General features: G+C 29.4%; 1 protein-coding gene across 1 annotated transcript in view; it reads left to right on the top strand.

The window, feature by feature from the left end:
- The window catches only part of LOC142325496 (neuropeptide FF receptor 2-like), a 44,743-nt gene extending 21,721 nt beyond the window's left edge, over window positions 1–23,022 (top strand). Inside the window, exon 2 of the mRNA XM_075367333.1 lies at window positions 20,457–23,022. Coding sequence (XP_075223448.1) covers window positions 20,457–21,329 — 873 coding nt within the window. The 3' untranslated portion in view covers window positions 21,330–23,022. The remainder of the gene's footprint in view (window positions 1–20,456) is intronic.
- The last annotated feature ends 2,125 nt before the right edge of the window (window positions 23,023–25,147 follow it).

Here is a 25,147-nt window from a genome sequence, read left to right as displayed (position 1 = left end):
TTTTCATATTTAAATTTGCTACTCAAGTCTATCGTAATTCGATTGGTCGAAATTTCGTGCATGCAATTTAACCTTTATGGCTGTTCATAAAATTCGTGTCAAAAAGTTTTGTTAAGTATATATATGTATATACTACGAGATTATGAAGACTCATCATGCTAGAACGCCTTGTGGTAGATTTCACATGATTAGCTTTCAAGCAGAACGAATTTTCACTAATTTTTTATCTGACCGTACTTCTCTTGCGGTTAATATCCTCAATCGGTTGAGACGTTCTTTGTGATCCTTTAAACTATCTCGGCTAGATAGCGTTATATTTCTAGAAGGATTAAGTATTGTAATCGGTCCAGTTTGGGCATATGCGGTTTTCACCTAATCTTGACGTTTAGACATCTAGAGAACCCAAAAGACGGAATTGAAATTTTCCCCATGTTAAATATTCGCACGTACGTGTGTCGGCCTCTAAATCACCTTATATCTCTACAGGACCGATTTTGACCAAACTTGATCAGATTACTTATACATGTGAGGCATTAATGCCATTAAATTTTCAACTCAAAAGGTCAAGGGGGTGAGGCTGTAGAGCAAGGTCACCCTCAACATCTCGAGATTTCACCTAATTAAGGTAGTATTTTTCTTAGGCACATTGTTATTAATTAAAAAATAACAATATCTGCAAAAAAAGTTTTTTGCGAAATCGCACTCCCACCCCAAAAAAATACTGTTGTAGTCGTCTGCTATATTGTGACGACACAGATGAGCGGTAGAATTAAATAAATTAATAATATTTAAAGTGTAAAAAGGTAACACGGTCTGGCTGAGTCTCAAACTCGTTCACGCGCGATTGACTCTGTACCTGGTGAGTTAAGCCTCGTTGCTACAACTGTCTGCCGACCGTACCAGCGAAATTTTTTCTATGTCAGTTGTGAAATTACATTAGTTTAGTGCCAACCGTCGCCGCTAGTGCCGCCACACCCCCGCTAATTAGATCCGGTTTGCGCGTGCACTTTAGTTAGAATCATTGAATTAAATAAACGAAGAAATATAATATTTAAATAAAATGATAAATATTTTAAATTATCTTTCTTATCTTTATTATTTTTTTCTTTATAAACGTTCCTCCTTCTATGAAACTCCAAGCTCATTCGAAAAATTATTTTATTTACCTTCTTCGCAGTAAAAACAGGCCGGTACCCAATTTACCTTTTTTCTTTTTTATTATAAGAAATTAATTTTGTATCATCTGAAAAATGCCAAGCCTGACAGGGATTCAAACTCAAAACCTTCCAAATTAAGGTAGAGACCCTACACTCTGCTGTCGAGGTCGGCAACTTCTTCCTTACATTTTCATTTAGATGCTTGCTTAACGGACCTTTTTTCATACTAAACGGCTACTTTGGCGTTGTAATACTTGTTTTAATCTCTATACAACAGTATAAATCTAAACGACTTTTACTGCTCAAATATTTGAAATTACTTTCCTATTAGAGCTCTTCCTAACTTATTCCTCTTCTTATTCTCATTCTTGATACACTTATTTAGAAAGGCCATGCTTTTAGTTTTCTCTTCTAGTTATCTTATTGTCAAGTTTTCTAGTATCTCGTATACTTTCTGTACGTGTCCTCCTTTTCAAATATGTTTTGTATACTTCGCTCTTTTCTTCGGTTTCTGATTCTAAAAACATGTCACGGTCAAAATTGGTTTGTCTGATTCTCTTTCTATCTACACTCTCCTCTTTTTATCAATATTTCACTAATAATTTTTGAAGAACCGATAGACAACATCCCTGTTTTACTACTCACTCTGTATATGAATACATACATAAAGTAATGAGACTGATGTGAAAAAAAATGTTGCTTACCGTTTTAGTCATGTTTAGTGTTGTCTCCTTCAAAGTAGTTCCCCTCTGATTGCACACACTTATTCCAGCGCTTCTGCCATTGATGGTAACATTTCTGGAACTCATCTTCTGTAATATCCTCCAAGACCCTCGTCACAGCTTTTTGGACATCTTGTGTTGTTTGAAAATGGTGTCCCTTGACCGCCATTTTGACTCTTGGAAATAGAAAAAAGTACCACGGAGCGATATCTGGCGAATAAGGTGGCTGTGGTAGTACTGAAATTTGTTTTGAGGTTAAAAATTGCTGTACTGACAGAGCAGTATGGGATGGCGCATTATCGTGATGCAGAATCCAATTATCAGCAATGTTGGTACGGACACGAAGAACTCGTTTACGAAATCTTTCTAAAATTTCTTTGTAGAAATATCGGTTAACTGTTTGTCCAGGAGGCACCCACTCTTTATGAACAATTCCCTTGGAATCAAAGAAGCACACAAGCATGCATTTCACTTTTGACTTTGACATGCGAGCTTTTTTTGGTCTGGGCGATTCCTTTGAGCACCATTGCGAACTTTGGCGTTTTGTCTGTGGATCGTATTGAAAAACCAACCTTCATCAGCAGTGATGAGCCGTGTTCGTGTTTGTTGAGCCGTGTTCGGCTCAACAAATCTGGATTGATTTCCGTTTGCTCTAACAGATCGGCTGCCACATTTTTCCGTGTTTCTCGCTGTTGTTGTGCGAGATTTTTGGGGACCATTTTTGCACAAATCTTTCTCATACCAAGATCTTCAGTTAATACTCGTATTAGACGAACCGTTTCTCGATTGATGTTGAGTTCTTCTGCAATCATTTTCACGGATAATCTTCGATCAGATCGTACGATTTCACGCACCCTGATCAAGTTGACATCTGTCCGTGAGGTTGATGGTCGTCCACTGCGGTCTTCATCTTCAACATTCGTTCTGACTTCATTAAAAATTTTTTGCTACCGAAAAACTTGAGCTCTTGACATAACCTCCTCTCCAAAAGCCTTCTGAAGCTTACCGTAAGTTTTCTTCGCGTTTTCACCCGATTTAACGCAAAAAGAAATGGCATACCGTTGCGCAATATTTTGCGGATTCATTTCTGTGACGGGAGACACAAACACGTGTTCACTTATTACAGCACAACTCACGATAACAGTTGCATCAATGTGCCGCTTGGACTAGAAGTAGCTTATAGACCAAGGTCAAAGATGGTGTGCCTACGCAAGCTGCAGGGTTGCCAAATCTTGCAAAGAAAAATCAGTCTCATTACTTTATTGTCGCACCTCGTATTAATTAAGAGGATGAATGAGGATGATGTATATGAATGTAAATGAAGTGTAGTCTTGTAGACCATTCTTGGGATGTGTAGTTAATTGAAACCCAACCACCATAGAACGCCAGTATCCACGATCTAGGATTGAAATACGTGTAAAAGTAATTTTTTTCTGATTAGCCTCCGGAACCACCGTAAGATAGGTAACCTTTATATAGGTAACTAAGTTTCTATATTATACTGTTTATTATTTTGTTAATTATGTCGGATTCTAAGGAGGAAATGTCTTTAACACCGATCGATATTAAAGAAAAGGCAGAACCTATGACTAATAACCTATTGTCACAGAAATATAGATATTTAATGTATTTTTTGAAAATTTAAAAAATGTATTCCGTACACTATGTATTCTGTCATTGATTTAAATTAATAATCCCAATATTTTCTCAGTCGTAAAAAAAAATACGGTATGCAAGTCTCTATAATGGACATTAATGCACTCTTGTACTATTTTTAATTTAATCAAAATTTAAACAAACATATTTTAGAATTAGTGAATTTTTTTAATTATTCGTAAGATTATGAGGTCGAGCTTTTAAGATTTTGAGGTGTTTTTTTAATAATTTTCAAATTATTATATACAATAAAGCTTAAGTTTTTACTCGAAATATTTTAGATGTTCCAAACCAGAACCCCTTTGTCTCGTCTGTATACAGATCACGGAGCAAACCTACATTTGTAGCAAAATTTACATACATAAAATTTTATTTTCATAAAATCTTCTATTTATAACTTACAAATTTTCTTCGTACAGTAATCATTTTGTAATCATTACTATCAAAATTTTTCATTAGTAATTATTGGTTATCGGATAACCGGTTCTAGCCGGGTTTTTTTTTACAATTTTTTATATTATAATATCATCTTTCTTAAATTAAATTACCTTATTTTGTAGAGCGATAAATATTTTACTTTTTTTAAACGACCGGTTATCTTTAAACCTAATACGTTCATTGTTCTTAATTCAGATCGTTCTCTTTTTTTATAGAAGTAAACAATACTCACTTGGCGTCATCAGTAAATATTTGCAATATTACTCATATTTACGTCAACTGATGTGTCAGTTAAGTTTTCGCATTTATTAAACTGTTTATTTCTATGTTCAATTTCAGAATAGTTTACATTATGTAAAAAAATATTTGCAACATTGCACAACGAATATATCGTTAGCAAAATTACTATATTAGGAATTATTAATTGAGCAAAAATTAGGCTATTCATTTTAACCGTAACATAAAAAATAAAACATAAAAGAAACTTATAATTATACCAAAAACTCATTTGTGTGCTATTTGCTCTGTACTGAGCGCTTGGTGCTCCAATATAATGAATATATATTATATACAATACGTCTCTTGAATTCTGCCTAATTCCTACAAAAATATTATAATCATGAATTACAGTAACTTTCATATAATAAAATAATTATTTAAAGTAGATTAAGCACTGATAAATCTTTGATAATTTCCCATACTTTCTGTAAAGGAATAAAATTCATTCTTTCAGACTTAATTAACTTTTTCTAATATAAATTAATCAACTAAGTTATTTAAACCTCTAATTAATCTTCATAAAGAAATTTAATTTTTGTAATTCACATTGCATTTTATTTTTTTAAACATACTAAACTAAATCTCTATGTCTCTATGTGGTAGCGTCTCGGCTTTCATCCGGAGGTTCCGGGTTCGAATCCCAGTCAGGCATGGCATGGATATGGCGTGGGATATAAAAAATTTACTTTTTCGATACCCATATTGAGCGAGGGTGTTTCGATAATTTTTCAAATCACTATATACAGTAAAACTACAATTTTTACTCGAGATATTTAAGTTGTTCCAACACGAACCAGATCCCCTGTGTCTCATCTCTACACAGATCATGGAGGTCACATAAAGAAGATTTTATTTTCATATTTCATACCGCGTCTTTAGTCAGAGAAGATCCAAATAGGTCGTGGTCATGTGCTCATCCCGATTTCGTTTAGGGTCAGAAACACGAACATCCACCCTTTCCTTGCAGTGAAGTACCTCGCTGTATGTGTAGATAAAAACGTCAAGTTCCTAAGGGGCGTGACCAAGATGTCTCAGAAGGTCGATAAAACGGCAACAGCCATTGGTCGAATAATGACCGACATCGGGGCTCCCCGCACTTCAAACCGTAGGGTCTTGTTATAGGTGATGCTCTCGAAAATATTTTCTGGAGCACCAGTTCGGTCTCTCGCGCTGGAAAAGGGGATAGCCCGTGCAATTCTTATCCGGTTACACAGAACTGTCGCCCTTCGGGTGTGTGCTGGACTACAGGATCGTTTCGGGCTACGCCGCCAGTGTAGTGGCCGGATTTGCATCTCTCCCCCCTACAAGTTAAATGCAAGCAATTAAATCCAGTCAAAAGTGACTGGATTTAAATCAAAATTATATCCCATTACAACGCCGGTTTAACAATTTTATGCTAACAGATCATTTGACTATTAGTTTTTAATACAAACCCAATACGCATTAAAAAAATTTAATTTTTCTTTCATTGTTATGGTTTAGTTATAATTTTACACTTGTTTGTTTTCTCCAACCAGTTTTCCCATTACTGCCGGGTGTGTGTGTAATATATAAATATATATAGAGGTAAATGCAAATTACCGCTACGCCTTGCCAGGCCTGGCGTAGCTGCAAGCTGCAGACGTAGTGCAATGTTAAGTGCAAATGTACCGGTAAACATATAGTCTGGAACAGACTCAGGGCGACCACTCCTGAGATGTGTGGTTAATTGAAACTCAACCACGAAAGAAAGTACCACCGGTATCCACAGTCTAGCATTCAAACCCATACAAAAGCACCTACTTTTACAAGGACCTTAGAACTCTCGACTTCAAAAATCACCTGAATTCGAGATGATGAGTTTAACCACTAGACCAACCCGGCAGGGTTAATTTTACACTTAATATATTTAAAATATTCGATTTAACTCGGTTCTAACTAGCATTTTGGTAATCTAATGTCCTTATTTATTATTTTTATTTTATAACAGACTTCATTTTTATTTATATTACCAGTCATTTACTATTAATCATGAAATCATAACAGTTACTAAAAAAAAAGTAAGCCTATTTCTAAAAAAACGAATTTTTATAGCATAACAATTGAACCGAAACAAAAAAAAATTTTTTTTGTTTAAGATTATAATATATTACTTGTTCAGAAAATTTATGAATTTCTGTTATCTTGATTGATTTCTCCAAGCATTGTTTTTAAAAAATGTAATATATTCATAAACTGTCAATAATATCAGCTTTATTTTTAAAAGAGAATGGGTGGTATTCTAAATGAAAGAATTTGTAAGTAAGTGAATAAAGGATTGATTATTATAATGGCCTTATTTTAAGACATGTTATCATTGTAGCATTAGAAAAATGACTCTTTATCTCACAATAATACAAAATTAACAAATGTTTGTAATTATAAATTTAACCGTCACTAAAGTAATGAATTCGAAGTACTGTAATTACCACTTATAATCATATAGTATCAGAGTGATTTTCTTATGTACACAAGAAATATGTACCAAAAAATATTTTATTCTTAATGAAAGTAATTTTGGGCACCACTTTGAGGTTTTTGTTTGGACTTTTATGTAGTGTATGTGTTGCATCTTGTATAATCACATAATTTTAAGCCTTCATAAGTCTCAACGTAATAGTTTCATTACCACATACAGAATTTATAATTTTGTCTTTTTAAATACAACTCATATACAAGAGATACTCGTAGACTATTTCTTATTACTTGATGAAAACATACAAACCACTGAGATATACTTGACTGTCTAATGTTTTGAGATATAGTAATTTTATTGCATAGATTTTTCTTAATCCTAAATTAAACAATTCCTTTTATTTTCTTGTTCCGGCTTACGGGTAGTTTAGTGTAGAGTGGATAATAAATTTAATCATTTCAACTAGGTATTTCAGGTTCGATTTTATATCAGAACATCCTATAGTTTGTAACACGTAATCGCATCAAAAATTTTAACATAGCCTACAAATAGAAAGTGTACATTAAAAAATAATTTATGGAATTGGCCAGATTATAGGTGAGCAGGTTTTTTTTTAATTCTGAGGTACCCGGTTTAAGATTATAGAAAATAATTCCCATGTTATATGAAAGGATTAACTTTTTACAGTTGTATCTTCCATTTATCCTATACACCAGATTTCAAAGGCTTTGTCTGATTTCTTCACAAGTTTCACTTCTACACAGTGTTCTCCACCTGCATTTACCATCAAGTACCCAATTATGAACAAATAATTTTTACTCAATCATCTATTTAGTAATTTTTTCTTACTTACTTCAAGAATTATATGTTCCATCTTCATTCTTTCTGACACCCCTACTTCTAATTTGGTCATTTACCCTCCAAATTATGCCTGAGGAAATCAATCCATTTCTATACTTAACAAACATTTTTTTTTTTTATGATGTTCCCACTTTATAGCTGTTTGTATATTGCTTTGTATAACCTTAACAATTTTAGCCTTTTTCCTCTTTCTGATCTCTTTAAACTAAAGCAATGAGTTTAAATGTGACCATTTCTGACCAAAGTAATGTGTAACAATTTTTTTCTTTACAGTTTTCTCACCTATCTTTGACATTTCACTTTTGATCTGAAAACATATATATAATAGTAAGTTAAATATTTCATTTTCTTACAGTAGTGTGCAACATAATCTGAATACAGGAAATTTGTTATTTATTTTATTCTTTAAGTTTGATGTCTATCTTTATGTACCATTTTTTAAGTTTTTGTGGAATGTGAGGTCATTGTTCTTTAAAAATTTTGTTTAGCAATTTTCATGTTATAAATAATATTTTATGAAAGTTTATTTAATTTTTTATTACAAAATCATATTTTTGTATTTTTTGTTCTGCAAGGCTTGAATATATAGTAATGGACATAACTCCAGGAAAGCGTTTGAAAGTTCTTTTTCTTCCTAATCATAACAGTATGACACAATGACAAATAGCTTCTGAGCGTAGTGTTAGACTAGGGGAAGTAAATGCTACTTTAAAGTTATTTAAAGAAATTAGTTCTTTTTTATCTCAAAGGAAAGGCAAATACGGTCATAAAAGAAAAACTATTCCAACACAGGATTGATTATTAGTGAGAAAAAGTAAACTTGATCGAAAATTATCATCTGTAGACTTAAATCGAGAATTAGCAGCCAGTGGAACAGATTTACACATGAAAACTGTTAGACGCCGACTTCTTGCAGCTGGACGGAAAGCTCATGCTGATGGCCTGCTAAAAACCAAATTTTAACATTAGCAATGTGCAAAAAAAGGCTCTTATGGGCCAAAGCACATGCTAACTGGACCAAAGAAGACTGGATAAATATTATGTTTTCCAATTAGTCAAATATTTATGTTCAAGGGCAAACAGTTTCACACATTAGAAAAGCATCAGGTGAAAATATATCACTTAGTGAAAATATATCACTTATTGTTGGCTCATATCCAACAGTAAGTTAAATTTCTCCAAAGAAAATGTTTTAGGATTTTTTGACATTTGAAGGTTGTTGTTCATTTCTTCCAATAGATGGTATGTTGGAAAGTGATGGATATATCAAAACTCTAAAGGAAAGGTTTGTGACACAACTTCAAAACAAATCCCCACGAGGCAACGGAGTGTTCTAACAAGATTTAGTGCTATGCCATATTGCTAAATAAATGACTAGGCAAACTCGAAACTGTGGCCAGGTAACTCCTCATACTTAAACTCAATTGAAAATCTTTGGGCAAAAGTCAAAAAGCAACTCTTAGAAATTAATTGTTCTACAAAAATTGAGTTCATTAAAGCAACTATATCAGTAAGTTCCATGATGAAGAAATCAAAAATTGTTGAATGGATGCCACATCATGTATATGAAGTGATTAAGAATAAAGACTGGTTAATTAACTGCCCTTATATATTTATATATTATATTAGTCGCGTATCTGTGAAGATAAATGATGGGTATTTCAGCTGCATGATTAATGCAACAGGAGTATATGTATCAAATAATCATCTGATAATCCATTTTTTGAAGAAGCTCTAGAGCTAATATTATTTTTCAGATGGAAATGCACAGAAACATAATAAATATTTAACAATGATCTCAAGCACAGAATTTTATTAAGAAACTTTAAAACAAAATACTGTGTTGATTTCTTGCAGGTAGATTCAGTTTGATAGTCCCATAAAAATGTATTATCAGTTAACCACTTGGTAGCTACCCAGAGGCAAAAGTGATCACAGACAGGAAAAGATATTAGGAAGATTTAGCCTACTCACAATTCTCCTATCTCCTTCAGGAGAGTATACCAGTATACCACCATGTCTCTAGTGCTATTAGTTTTAATTAATGTAATCTGTTTTGATATAATAATTTACAAAAATCAGATTCCTTCAGGTTATGAATGAGTTGGTCAGAATTAATTTTAGAATTCAGATTCAGGGATAAATTTTACTAATATAGAACCTCTAAATCCAAAAATTGTTATTTACTTTTCTGAATGTTAGTTTGTAATAAGAAGATTAAAGGTAGAATAAAACAGAACATTTACATTTAGTTGGTTATCTTCAGAATTACATAAAAATCTTGAAAATGAAATGTAAACATTTAGCACTTTTTATAATCCATGATGAGATTTGTTCAATTTTCTTAGTTAGCAATGACAATAGTAAATAAATTAAAAATGATCTCATTAATAAATTTTACTTTTGTAAATTAATTCTCTGGATATTAGTTTGCTACCATCAAAATATGTAAAATTTTAATTGAAAAAAGATTTCTTTGTACAAATTTAACTTATAATTGAACTCTGGTAAAAATTAATCAGGGAAAAATAATAAGATAAATTAACTAGTTCCTTTAAAGTATCCTGTTTTATAAAAATTATAAATATATATTAGTTCCAATTAGTAATACATGTACACTATAAATACAAACTACAATTTAATAAAAGATTTATATTCTGAATTCAAAATCTATTTCCTGTACTTAATTTGATTGAGGTGTGACCATGTACACGTACATCACAGACTAGTGTGCACAATAAACTCGTACTTCAAATACAACTCTTCCATTCTATGCATGCCTCGTTTGAACATGATTTCAATTATTAATTAAAAACACATGGTAATCAGTGAATATAGCTCATGTTTATATTGTTTATTTTTTATTAATTACATTATACGATACGACAACAACATTTACAGTTACTTTTTAAGAATGATATGTGAATTCTAATTACAAGCAATTAATTTATACTTTTTAACTTTTTTTTTTTTTAATTATTATAGAGCTTTTGATTCATTGCATCTATAAAAATTAAGTATACAAGTTTAATAATTTATATTTTTATAGTTCTGTTTTATTTTTTTAAAGTTTATGCAAATAGTGAGATTATTTGTGTTAACTTATTCAGATTTCAAGTACCTCTTTATTTATGATGTAAAAAAAATAGAATATATTAAAAAATTTAAAAAAATTTTTTCTACTTTTCTTTAAATTTAATTTTTTAAAAACTCATACCTTTTTTAAAGAAGACAGCTTATCAAAAACTACTATTACTTTTTACATTTTAGCCTTTTTGGAGTCTTATTTTTAAATTGTTAAACTTTAGTTTTTATTAAAAATATGGTTTATGGGTAGGCCAACAGAAAAGGTTGTTGTAATGAAATAAAGTTGTTCAAAAGAAACCCAAATGTGTGAAACTTACGTTAAGTTAAGAAAATGAATGCCAAGAAATAATGTGACATTACTTCCATATAGTATAAACTAAAGCTAAAATTACTAAATTCCAAATTACTTTTTAACTTTAAAAATCCTCTTAACATTTAATTAAACCAAAAAATAAAGTAAAATAAAAAGATAGTTACAAATATTTTTTTTAAAAACTGAATTTGATTGGTTTGATTATCCTAAAAAGGAACAAGAATAATAAAATAATTATAGAAAAGGAACACAACAGATAACCGTTAAAAATTACAAACACAATTACCAAAAAAACAATGATGACAACATTTTGTTCTGGTTAGATTCCATCGTGATTTTGTATAATACTAGCATATACTTCATTTCAATTTTTAAAATCAGAAGATTGGTTGTGAAGATATAACAACATCTCCAAATAACCGTGATCTGTTAGATCGAGAGTGTACCTGATGCATGCAAAAGTTAGCCTTCAACCTACTAACAGTACTAACAAGTACCCCGTTTGAATTTTGAAAGCAGGACGATTGTTTGCAGAGATATTATAAGAGCACCCCATTGCACCTTCCAAAACAGCTCTCCAGGGGCATCACGTTTGTTACCAATATATGATGGTGATGATTGGTTTAGCCTCACACTAGGTGCTCACATCACCTCACCACTCTAGCCTCACACCAGTCCCCACAGGAAGCCCATTACTATTAAACAGAAATTTGTTAAATTTATTTAATAGATTACATTTTTTATTCAATGTAAATTTAATTCTATTATTTTTGTAATATTATTCATTCAATGATTCAGTTCAAACCCAGCTCACACAGTGATAGAAGCTCACAGTTCAGTTTGTTAATTCAGTTCATTAAAGTTTGTGCTTCAATCGGCAAATCTCCATTACTATGTATATTTTTACAAATATACATACATGTATATAATATATATATACATACTTATATAGCCTATGACACTCCCAGAAACATAAGGATTCCAACGCAGGGTCATTGATCTAAATCGGCTTGGTCGTTCGGCCGATTTTATTTATCTATTTCCTGCTTTCAATAAATTGAGGTTCTTGAAAAGGACATCTGCTTTAGTATTGTATCTGTTCAAATATGATTGTTTTATTGCTACTTTTTAATTTAAAGATTTCTACATTTTCTAAAATGTCCATTCTTATTCCTTTAACACATTTATGAATTAATTTCTTTGATTCTTCCAGTTTCATTGGGGTACATCCTTCTTTTATTGAATGTGTTGCATAATTAGAATCAATTTAATGATTTTTTTAAAAATCTCATTTGTTTATTATATCTTAATTTTAATTTTCTTCCCATTTGTCCAATGTATGTTGCATTGCATTTACATTTTATTTTGTATATACCATTAATGTTGTACATATCTTTTTCTTCTATGTTGTTATTAAAAATTCTCTTAAAGAATCTTGAAAAGAAGAAAAGAAAAGAATCTTCTGTGACTTCTTAAACTATAGTGATCTTAGCAGAAATGATAATAGTAAATATTTGTCATCTTAATGTTATAGAGTTCTTTATTTTTTTGGTTTAATTAAATGTTAAGAGGATTTTTAAAGTTAAAAACACAAACCATTTAGCTATTTTTTTAACTGTAAAAAAATCTTTTTTTTTTAATTTTGTATTTAATAGTTTTTTCTTTTAATGATAACCTTAAAATAGAAATTTTTATTTTATTTCCATGTACCTTTTTCTATTCCTATAATAGACCATTTTAATTCTTAATAAATTAATTTTAAATTATATCTTAAATAGATATTCTTGAGAGAAGATTAAATTAATTATAGAGACTTAGAAGATTTAATAGCTGCACATTTATTTTTGAGGAGAATTGAGGGGATTCATGAATGCTAGAATTTTTAAAGAATTTATGAAGATAGATGTTATTATAAATTAAAAAAAATTGATACCTCTAACAGAAACTTTGAGACTTATTACGTACAAGCAAATAATTCAAGTGTTTCCACTACCAAGATGGATGTTATTAGAATTTATGTATGCAATTTATTTATTTATGAATAGAGTAGGTAGTTCTTAAACTTTCGAAACATTTTCAAAGATTTAAACTACCTAATAAAAATGTATGAAATAATAGAAGTAGTAATAGCAGGATAAATCATTTTTGGCTTTCCTAGTTGTTGCAATGAATAGAACTCTAGTGAACAAGGAAAAATATTGCTGTGGAATAAAACTTCCTCTAATTTTTGTGCCAGTATTGAGGTCTTGAGTCCAAAAGTACAAATATATTGGTGACAATATTCTGTATACACACACACACACACACACACTATATATATATATATATATATATACATGGTTACATCTATTTTTGTTTTTCAGAATGTTCTGCTTTGTATGTAAGAATGTAAAGCAAAACTCTATCCCAGTTTACTTTGAAGAGTAGATCACCCTTTTTACTGCTTACACCTTTCCTTTTCCTTATTCTCAATTCCTTCTTCCCCACTATCAATTCTTTGGTACAGCACCCTACTAGATTCTCCATACTGGAACCAAAAGAGCCAATGTATCGATGTATCTGATGGGAGGAGGGGCAGCCTGTGAACCAGTATAGGGACTCTTCCTGTTGGCTCTAAATTAAGCAAAATGGCTGAAGTGCCTATTAGCATATTTAATCTTTTTACTAAGTAAAGAAACCTAAGGTAAAGATTAGGAGGAGAAAACGAAATATCTGAAAAATAATTTAACTATCATCCAATCATTGTTGTAAGTAATAAAATCAGAACCGATGTAATGATAATGTTATCCCATACAAGTATTGGTATGGTACAAGTATGGTATATAAACATAGATAGTATAGCATATATCAAGTATACTCAATGTATACATCAAGTATGTATAGTATTAATAGTGTTATCTATACTATTGCATATATGTTAAGAAATATGATTCAAATAAGTTAATTTTTTTTAAATTGCTGGAGAAGGTAGAAGACAGAAAAGGGTAGTATAGCCAGAAAGAAATTTGAGCTTTATGGAAATTCTATTTCATCTAGTATTCCAGTATTCTAGTATTTACTAGCTCATTAATTATTTTACTTATAAAAGAATAAGATCATTGAGAACAATACTACTGAATAATTTTTTTTAAAAACCCCTCAGACCTGGGAAAATTGGAATTGTATTACTTTTTTATGTATTACTTTTTTACTCTTATCAATTGATTTGAATTCTTTTATTATTTATCCCTGGATGAGGTGTTATCAATAGGAAAACACTTCAACACTTAGCACACAGTTAGGGATTAAAATATTTCATCACTGTTTATGTAATGAACAGGATAAAAGAATAAAGAGCACTTAATGCAAAGAAACTGGTTAGAACATGTTACTGAAAGAAGTGGAATCTTATATTTGTAAATATTAAATTTATATATATGAGTGTATAAATGGGTAAAATCATCAGGGAAAATACAATCTTAAAATTTATCTTTGAGGGAAGGATTAAATTTTAAGTTATAACTGCATGTAAGTTAGCAGTCATTAATACAAATGTTTTTACTTATTGTTTTCATTTTTAAATTTTATTTTTTTTACTATTTAATGTAGCATGAACAACTGTTCAATTTAAATAACCGAGAAATTTACCCCCATTTATATAAAGTTATAAAATTTATTGCCAGAGTAACATATTAAAAAAAAAAGTTAGAGTAAAAGCTCATTAGAACACATTATTGTGTTTTTTTTTATATTAGCTGTTTCATTTTTGTTGTTGATTAATTGTAAAATAATATCTGTGGTTTTCCTGTTCATATACGTAAATGTAATTGAACCTTAATATAATCAGGCTGTCACTATTTTTCAACAGAATTCTTTATCATAAGAAATTTTAATTTTGGTTATATAATTTAATTTGTATTGTCTTTAAAAAATAAAAGTTATTACTTTAGTTATTAGTCATGAGGTTAAGTGATAACAGTTCATTGTAACATGTTACTATAGCGTCATAGACTCCTTAATTACGTATTTTCTTTAATTTGGTAATGTAATCACATACCATATTACAGCTATGATGTATAAAACTAACTTTACTTAATACCATTAAAATAAATGAACCTTCATGGAAGACAACTGGCATTTCCTTACTTAAATAAGGCAGGAAAATTTATACGGAAAGTAAATTTCCGTTGAGGATGTTATTCGACTTTTAGAAGAATGAAAAGAAGCAGTGTGTAAATAATCCATTGTTTCTCTACTAAAGGAGTACAATAATTTGTTGCTTTACATTACTTATATAATTTTTCTTACAGATGTGACACATGCAAAATATTTGAGGTACAAGTATACTAATCAGAGGTGATTTATCTGAAAGTAATAATATTCATTACATGGACATTCTTTGTGGTGAACAAAGAAAAGATGCTATTTGTAGATATGAGCATCTACATCGCAACAGACTTGGTATGCCAATATTCAATAATATCTTTGGTTCAGAAAAGACAACTGGAAACCACTTCATGTTTCATATTCCTTAATAAGCGTGGCATGAGATGCTTCTTACCTTCAATATTGCTATGCTAGTTCCAGGAGTCACTTATTTCTCAAGACAGGTCACCTATAATTTGGTAATAGCACAAAGTTAATATAGTAAATACACAAAGTTAACAAATGCATATAGAATTTCACTACCTTCATTTTCTTTGGACTGATGATATCACCACATAAGCTTGATGCTTGTGCATGGGATATGGAAATTCAATTTTTATAGCATATGAAAAATGCCATGTTTGACCAGGATTCAAACCCAGGACCTCCAGATGAAAGACTGAAATGTTACCACTCTGCCACGGAGTTCTTTGACATGGTAGAGAAAACAATTAACATGAACTCTTCCTTATTACATGTGTTTTTATATTCTAAGGTGTTAGTCCGTGAGGTATCCCAGCTGTAAAATAGTCAAATTATGAGGATAAAATTTATCTTTTTCTCCATTACCCTAACCATTATTTATTTTTCATCTATTCCGCCAGTTTTTCATTCTCTTTTTCTCTTAATGAATGCTTTGTATCTCTGATAAAGCATATTTTCAAACAAATTAAACTGGTTTACCTATTTCATTCTTATATTGAAATAATTTTTGCAAAATTTTATTACATAAACAAATAAACCAGAACTGAATTTTTTTTTATTTTGAACTAGATTAAAATTTGAATACATCAAAGTTGAACAACTGGATGAGTTCAGTGACTGTTTAGAAAGTTTAATAACTCTTGTGACGCATAAGAAAATAAATATTCTGATTTAGTAAAAATAACTAATACATATTAAGGAAATACAGTGCTTTCAAATTAAAGATTTATCTGTTTTAACTTGAAATGCTGTCTAAACTGCTGAATATTAAATAGCTATTTGTTTTTGTACTGTAAATTGTATAACATGTAAATTATATTTAACATATTCATGTAGCTTTATACATTATATTATTCCCAATAAATCTATATCTTCAATTTATGCTTGAAATAAAAATGTTTTTATTGAATTATTTAGTAAATTGAATTATGCCTGTTTACGTAGTTACATGCCACTTATTCAAACCAGGTTATATTCAACCAATTCACATTTGTTTTCTTTTGTATCACTTTTATCTATTTTTTTTATAATTTTACATTTTTATTCTATTTTTTATGCTTCATTTTCTGTATATAATTCATCCTTAAATAAGTGAAATTAAAGGGGGTATGAGAGGTACAATAATTTGTTGCTTAATGTTATCTGCTCTAGATTTTCTTACAGCTGTGACATACATACAGCATCAGAAGTACATAACTTCGATCAAATTTCTTTTCTTTAAGGTTTTACAATACAGCCAAACTCTATAGTGAATATTGTAAAAATGCCACTTCTAGTGCTAAATACTTCCTACATTATGGTGGAATTTGCATGATATGTAATCATCATAAACTCAGCTCATTGAAGAAGACAAACAGTAAAGCCCTTCATTCCACACTTACTCCAGTAAGTTTTTTACAGGATGCTTAGTATTCTTTAAGATGACTATGTCATTCTTGAAAGTGACTTATGACTGTTAGGATTATGGTATTTTACAAATGTACATGAAGTGATTATAGTAACAAATTTCATAAAATAAATGTTGTAAAAAAAATTTTTTTTTTTTCCAAATACTTCATAAGTTGCTTTTATTTTCTAATAACTTTTATTCTGATTAATAATGTAATTCCTTATTTCTTTCTTTTTTTTTAGAAAATGTCTTTGGAATTATTTTTCACTTGCTTTCTCAATTTGCTTTAAATTTTTCATTAATGTCTTGCTATAACTGGGATTAAGTTGTCTTGTCGGAGAGTTTTGAAAGAAATAAATAGATAATTTTCAATATGTGAGATGTAGTTGGCAGAAGCTTTGAGGTTATAGAAACACTAGTTTCTTAGCTTCATTCTTTTATCTCTAGCTGACACGTTTCAGAAGCACTCCACTGTCAAAACTTATTGTACTGATGTTTTAAATTTTGTTTAATCTTTATATATCGTTTAGTCAACTCCCCTCCCTATATTTGACATCGCGCCTTATCTGGTCTTCTTGTTTACTTGTTATTAATGGTTATACTTATCTTTTAATTTGATTTATCTGCTTCCTACTTTCAATAAATTGAGGTTCTTGAAAAGTAGATCCGCTTGATTACTGATCTGTTCATTTAAGATCGTTTTATTGTTACTTTTTAATTTAAAGATTTCTAGATTTTCTAAAATGTCCATTCTTATTCCTTTAACACATTTGTGAATTAATTTCTTTGATTCTTCCAGTTTCATTGGGGTACATCCTTCTTTAATTGATTGAGTTGCATAATTAGAATCTTTTATTTAATTTTTGAAAGATCTCATGTGTTCTTTATATATTAATTTTAATTTTCTTCCCATTTGTCCAATGTATTTTGCATTGCATTTACATTTTATTTTGTGTGTACCATTAATGCTGCATATATATTTTTCTTCTATTTTGTTATTGCAAGTTTTCTTAAAAGAATCCTAAAAAGAAGAAAAGAAAAGAATCTTCTGTAACTTCTTAAACTATAGTGATCTTAACAGAAATGATAATAGTAAATATTATCTTAGCAATTTTAAGAACACTTTTAATACATTATACAGAAGAATAAATTTGTTTACTTCAATATACTAATCTTTTAGCGTTGGTTTGTATTCACATTTTTCATTGCATTCCTAGTTCTCACTTTCAAAAAAGAAAAACTAGAATTTTAGCAATTTAAAATATCAAATTTATATAACTTTTTTTCATCATGAATTAAATAGTTTTCATCATGAATATTACATAAGAAATTATTTTGTTCAAAAGCTACTTTTTAATTAGTTTACTTTGTAGCTTCATTGCATAATTTGTTATTAATCTCATATTTAGCCAGTCTATACAGAGTATGTATAAACTAATCAAACCAAAAGTAATAATGCCTGCAGATATATAAATCCTTGTAGAACTTTATAGTTGAATTGTACCATAATTTATAAGTTAAGATGCTTTTCACTTTTTTATGTATCAGCCCTTAAAAAGTGATGCGGTCAGTATTTGCCTCTGGAGGAACAGGATAAATAAATAAAAATCTTTGTTTTGGATTATAACTTTATAATTAGTAAAAACAGCTATAAAACTACCCGTGGCATTGCATGCAAAGATAAAGCTACTTTTTTTAACAAATTTTATCTACTTTAATTGAAATAAACTTTCATTAACATTGCAAAACACACATGAGGTATAAACTGACAGCTGTTATAATTTCACCCTTATGATAATTTTGAACATAGTAATACATCTTACCAACTTGAATTAAAAACTGATATTCTTTTACAACATATCTACCTATAATTTATAAAAATGATCACTTTTGATTTTTTTTCGTCTTAGTAACATGGTGTTTGTTTTATTTTAATAAAATTGAAGCTGAAAAACAGTAAAAGTGCAAGCCTCCACCAGTGTCTATGTTTTAGTGAGAATTAATTGAAAGAAATCATATCTTACTAATAACTTATTTGCCCTCTCTCTCCTAACAAATAAATAAAAAATTGACAATAAAAAAAAAACTTCTAGGGTATAGTTTTATGAATTTTTCAATCATTTTTTTCCATGTTAATAATCCTAATTCTCTCTGAACTTCCAGTTTCTTAGAATATGGGGAAGATCAACCATAAGGATTGAGCTCACTGCATCATCTGTGTCATCTGTTATATTATACTGTAGTACTATGCATCATTCTAGTCTTCCATTGTATTATATGCAGACTGAATAACCACACATGAATAATCATTGTGTATTATTTGTGTGTGTGTTTTATTGCTCAATTTTTGTTTTTATAGTAACTAAATAAATAACAGCAAAAGAATGCAAGATGTAAACATGTAAAATATTTGTATGATTTTGTTTTACAAATTGGACTAGATGTTATATGTATTCAAGAAAAGAGAAAAATTTTAAACTTGCAGTGTATTATTTTAGAATTTATTAAAGTATACAATTAGACAAAATTATTTACATTATAAAAAAGAGCACATTATGGTTCACAGTTCATCTTAGAATGAATTATATAGTTTACATCACATGACTTTAAAGAGAAATGTTAAATTATTCATTTTTTCAGGAGAATTTATTGTAGTTAAAGTCATGCTGTTAAATTATATATTGTTATTTTTAGCAGACTTAATTGTTTCATATTAAATTCTTCATCATTTTTTTTTTTATTAAATTTTAAGTGGTATCAACTGTTATAGTAATTAATCACAAATAAATACTAACAACACCCACAAAAATGGCATCCAGTTTGCTATACTTTGATAATCAACATCAGTAGGTTTATTAAACACGGCTTAAGTTACTAGCATTTTATTCTTACTTCACATCCTTCATTTCCAGGATAATATTCCCTATGATGTTAGATTGTTGCTTAAATGTAGCCATGCAGATATAGATGCATAAATTCTTACAACCATCAGCTTATAAGAAATGTAAGTTAACATTTTATATCTTAAATATTAAGCTAAGTAGTCTATTCAGAATCTCTCCTTTATTTTGATGCATATTTCACGTAATAAAAAGTATAAACAAAAAATGTTGATTGAAGATATTTTTATCCAACTGCTCTGTATACTTTTAACAAGCCTTATTTTTTAATTGTTCTCTGTTTTATTATTCAGAAATTCCTAATGCTTGTCAGATTGTCTTGTTCCACAAGCATGTGTTTACCTCATATCATGTTTACCTAAGAATTTGATCTTTGAACAGTTTACCGTATTTTATAAGTTGCTGATGAAGGAGAAGTCATTTATCTTATATAGTTTTAACCACACAACATATTTTGCATCATTAGTTTTATTTTAGCACACCTCTAATAACTTAAATTCCTCTATTCCACAGTTATATTTTACCTGCTGATAATTTTTTTCTGATAAAAATAATAATTAAACAAAATTAATTTTTATTGCAATTTGATTTTATTATTTTTTCTGTTACAGTTTGTTTGCGGATTTGTTTTGTTATGGACTTTAACGTTGATCAGTATGGATCGTCATCGATGTCTAGTTGTGCCACCATACAGATCGACACTGACTCCACGACGCGCATGTATTTTGACTTTAGTAACATGGCTTGTTGCTGCTGTTCTCTTCTTGCCAGTTTTAGCTTGGTTTCAGTATTATGATCATATAGGCGTCTGTACACTTGTATTTCCACGATCAGATAGTTTAAAAATAAGCGTATCCATATGTTTCACTATTCCTGTAATTTTATTTACATGTTTACTTCCAATGTCTTTATTAGTGTTCCATTATCAAAGAATTTTCCACAAACTGTTGAAAACTCGTAGTCGTTGGACAATCGCTCCAGTAGAACAAGCTCGACGAAGAAATGATGAAACTAGAAAGATTTCACTTCAACATATCGTGTGTGCAGGAAAAAATTCATCATTATCACATCATGAAGAAATGAGATTAAATAAACATATACGGGTCGTTAGAGTGCTTTTGTTAAATGTACTTGTGGTGTTATTAATGTGGCTTCCAATAACTGTTATTATGTTTCTGATTTATTGGGACGGTAGTCGTCCGAATGAAGATACTGGATTTTTCTTACGTTCGCATCATTTTATATGGGCTCTACTTATCGCTTTATTAAATACTGTCGTTAACCCGCTTTTGTATGGTGTTCTTTCAGAAAACTTCCGTGCCTACCTCACACGTATGTGGTTTGGTTCACAAAGACATCGTGACGTCAGTAACTTTTTTGATGATGGTGTTTCACGTGGTGCTAAGACACCATCATTTGGTCGACATTTAACTCCTGCTAGTGTACCTTCAGTCACCGATATACCTAGTGCATGTGCTGTATAGAGAAACATCGAAACTCTTAATGAGATGCAAGACTGAACAATTTTTGTACCTGTATAGTAAAGATATTAAAAATATTTACTGTATAGTAAAGACATTCAAAATCCTCAAACATTTGGTTTCTTAGCAAACTATGTTATTAAGCCCAATAGATGAATATTTATAATGCAACTGTAAAGTACTTACTTTAAGAAATAAAGTAGGTCATTACAAAAATAGAAGTAACAATTTTTACAACTGCAATTCTTTTACTCCAAAATAATTCAGAATGCTTTTTCATAAGATTGGAAATTATGGCCACCATCATCATTATCTAAAATGGTCTATTGAATATTTATTCTACATTGTAATTAATTTTGTAGATGTGAAAAATAAATAATGGTTATACAATTTTTTTACACTGTATATCTTAGTTCTAAATACAAAAAAAATATTTTATTTTTGCACATATACCATTGGTGAACAAAGAACGGTTCAAATCTGTTGAATGCTAGTTCAAACCATTCATTGATTAAAATTATTAATAAACTTTATAAACATTTTTTTAAATTTCTGTTTATTTTATAAATACAAATAGACCAAGCTGTCTAGTTTTTGTAATATATATATTTTTTTTTAGATATATTATTTAGTCAAAAATTAGGAAAATAGTTAAGATTGTTAAGAAAGTATATTTGAAAAGTATTGGTTAACAGTCATAGCTTTTAATTACCAAATATAATATAGATTTAATTTAATACATTAGTCAATAGCTTGCAATTTTAGTATATAGTAGTATGAAATTTATTGAAGAATGTGTATTCCCTCATATAAATTGGGATGTTATTAAAAAAAAAGTAATATAGTTCCTAATGAAATCACTCACTTACACTAAATTTTATTTTATTTATATCGTTAAATTTTGTTATTTTATATAGCTAATTGCTATTTTAATTGGCATTATTTAGGCACTACATGCTGTTTAGCCCTCTGCAACAACCCAGTGCTTTCTCACAGATTTAATAAATATTACTTCATCAAAGAAAAAATTTTAGTGGACATCTCAAATTTCAGATGAACTTTTAATGAATTTTGTTATACTTAAACATTTTTAAATTAAAAAATAAAGTAATTTAAAAAACAAATTAGCATCACAATTAGGAGAGTGATTTTTTTATTAAAATTTATAAAGCATGAACTCAATTGTAAAAAATTTTTTAGATTATAATTCTGTTTATGAGAAAGAGAATAAATTCCATTAGAAAGTAAAAAGGAAAATAGAAAATGAAGAAGCAAGAGATGAGTTAATGTCATTGACATTTTGGAAGAAAACAGATTATTAGTATAAAATCACCTTATTGCTTGGACGAAAGAAGTAAAAAAAAGGGTAATGAAACAAGTGAGCGTAGAGAAAAATAAATTGTAAATAATAATAAGGAATAAATGAAATTGAAGAAGCAATTTACAAATAATAGGGGAAACACTAAACTTAAAAGTTTTAGGAAGAGTATTTAGGATGGGAAGATAAACCAGGCATTAGTAGTAGAGTGCAAATGACAGGATATCTTTGTCTGTGTATCAGAAGTGCATCGATGAAGTGACAATTCAGTTTTACATTCTTATTCTAACATACGGATGAGTCAGCTAAGAATATAAAAAATGAAAAACTATAAAGTAAAGACTTCTTGTAAGAAATTCTCAAGAGCTATGTTAGAAAGATAAAATCTAGCATATAAACTCTGGAGCAAAAAATTGAATATGGTAGGTTAATATTTTTGGATACAAGAATAAAAAGTGAAAAGTTGTAAAGAAGAATTACTAATTTAAATATAATAGGAAGAAGACCTAGATGAAGATGAAGGAAAAGATGACTAGATGGCATAAAGTAAGAACTGAACAAGAGAACAGAGATGGAGGAAATAATCTAGGAAGACTGATGAAGAAACTAGGTTATCATGATCTATAATCCAACCTAACAACAGATGGATAAAGGGAAAGAATAAAGAAAGCATACATCCCAAATTATAAAAAATTACGTAATGAAAAATCTGTAAGTGAACACAATTGATTGTAAACTGCATCCTACTGATAAAAAATAACAATTCATCACCAAAGAGGGTAACCCCTCTTTAAAAGTGGGATCTCTGATTAAAATTTTCAAACACGTTTTTGGATAAATTTTTATAATTTTTTCTGAAAATTTTTTCTCTTAAATGTATGGAAATAGGAAAACTGCTCTTAATCATCTGATGACAAGAGAGGGATTGAACATCTAGAGAAATTTTTAAAATAAGATGATAGTAACTATTAAACAAAACCTGAAATAGCAACTACTAAACCTAATTTAAAATTGCTATTATGAAATAAGGCTTAAAGCTGAAGAAAAGGTATAGTATTATTGCTTATTATGAAGTTATTAAAATTGTTATTATCTTTTAATTAGGTTTCTAATGGATACTATATATTTCATTAGAATTGGTTCATCCAGTTTTTAATGACGAAACTCGATTAAAAACTTTCTTATTCATTTTCTTGGGAACAAAATAGGTAAAAGACAGAGAGATTTTTAAAATGGTTAAATTCATGTTTACATATTGAAAGTTACCTTTAAAATCATCATAAACAATGATAATGACATTAAAAGTAATGACAGTCACTGCACCATTCATTCAGTGACTGAAATGAAAGAATATTGTGATACTGTAAATAGTGTACTATATTTTAACTCTGAGATTACATTGATGTACAACAAGGTATAAACCCAGTTGCAGTAGTTTGAATTCCTTAAATATTTTTAAAATGTTAACATTAAAGGAGATATGTTATTAACAGTCTTAATTTTTATGGGCCTTAGGAAACATCTTTTATATGTGATAAAATTATATGTTTGATCTGTTTTAATTTTATCAAATGTGTTTGTAAATTGCATGTTGCTCATATGAACAAGACAATTGTTGCAAGCAGGGCCAGAGTTGATTAACAAGTAACAGTGTACCTTATTGATATATCATAAATATTGTATTTTGTACCATGTATCAAGAGATTGTCAAAAAACATATCCCTCTTGTGAATTAAAGCAAGTCTTATACACCTAAAGAAAGTATGAGTTCATATTATCATATCAATGGGATCATCCCCAAATCTGTCATCAAATGAGTTCATTTAAGTAAATGAACTCCATGTTTATCATCAACACTATTCAGGAGTAATATTCAGCCTATGTAAATTGTAAATAAGTTTCCTAGCAAACATAGTGAACTGTTGTCAGTTTTTCTCTGAACTTACATTTTGCTTATTTGAGTACTCTATTCTACTATTTCTGTTTAGCCTCTGAAAACACTGTAAAATATTACTTCAGAGGATGAATGAGAGTGTTATGTATAAATGTAAACGAAGTATAGTCAAGTATTGACCATTCCTGAAAATGGTCGCTTATTTGAGTGCAAGTCACCATTATGTGATGAGATAAATTTAAGGTAGTACTATGAATCTCAGCATATCACTCTCAGTAACACATTACCATTACTATCAACAATAATACTTAACAAACTTCCAAACAATATCTCTCATTTTCATTTTATTAAGAAAAATAAACTTTTGGGAAATTTGTTAAATCTGTGACTATCCATCAAGAACTTATTTCAAGAATTCACCTTACAAAATAGTTTGATCTTAGTTCTTGGTTTCTATCTTATTTTTTTTCTTGAGTTACATGATAAAATAGAATATGTATTGTGTTACTCATATTTGTTTTTGGAATCAAATAGAATAGAATGTGGGATGGGAATTTTTTGCATTTCAAACCCAAATTTGTTTGTCTGTGTTCATATACAATCTAATAT

This window comes from Lycorma delicatula, chromosome 5 (genome assembly GCF_047948215.1).
Source record: "Lycorma delicatula isolate Av1 chromosome 5, ASM4794821v1, whole genome shotgun sequence".
NCBI classification, from domain to species: domain Eukaryota; kingdom Metazoa; phylum Arthropoda; class Insecta; order Hemiptera; family Fulgoridae; genus Lycorma; species Lycorma delicatula.
The sequence above is the reverse complement of the archived record's forward strand: the minus strand, read 5'-3'. Positions and strand labels throughout refer to the sequence as shown.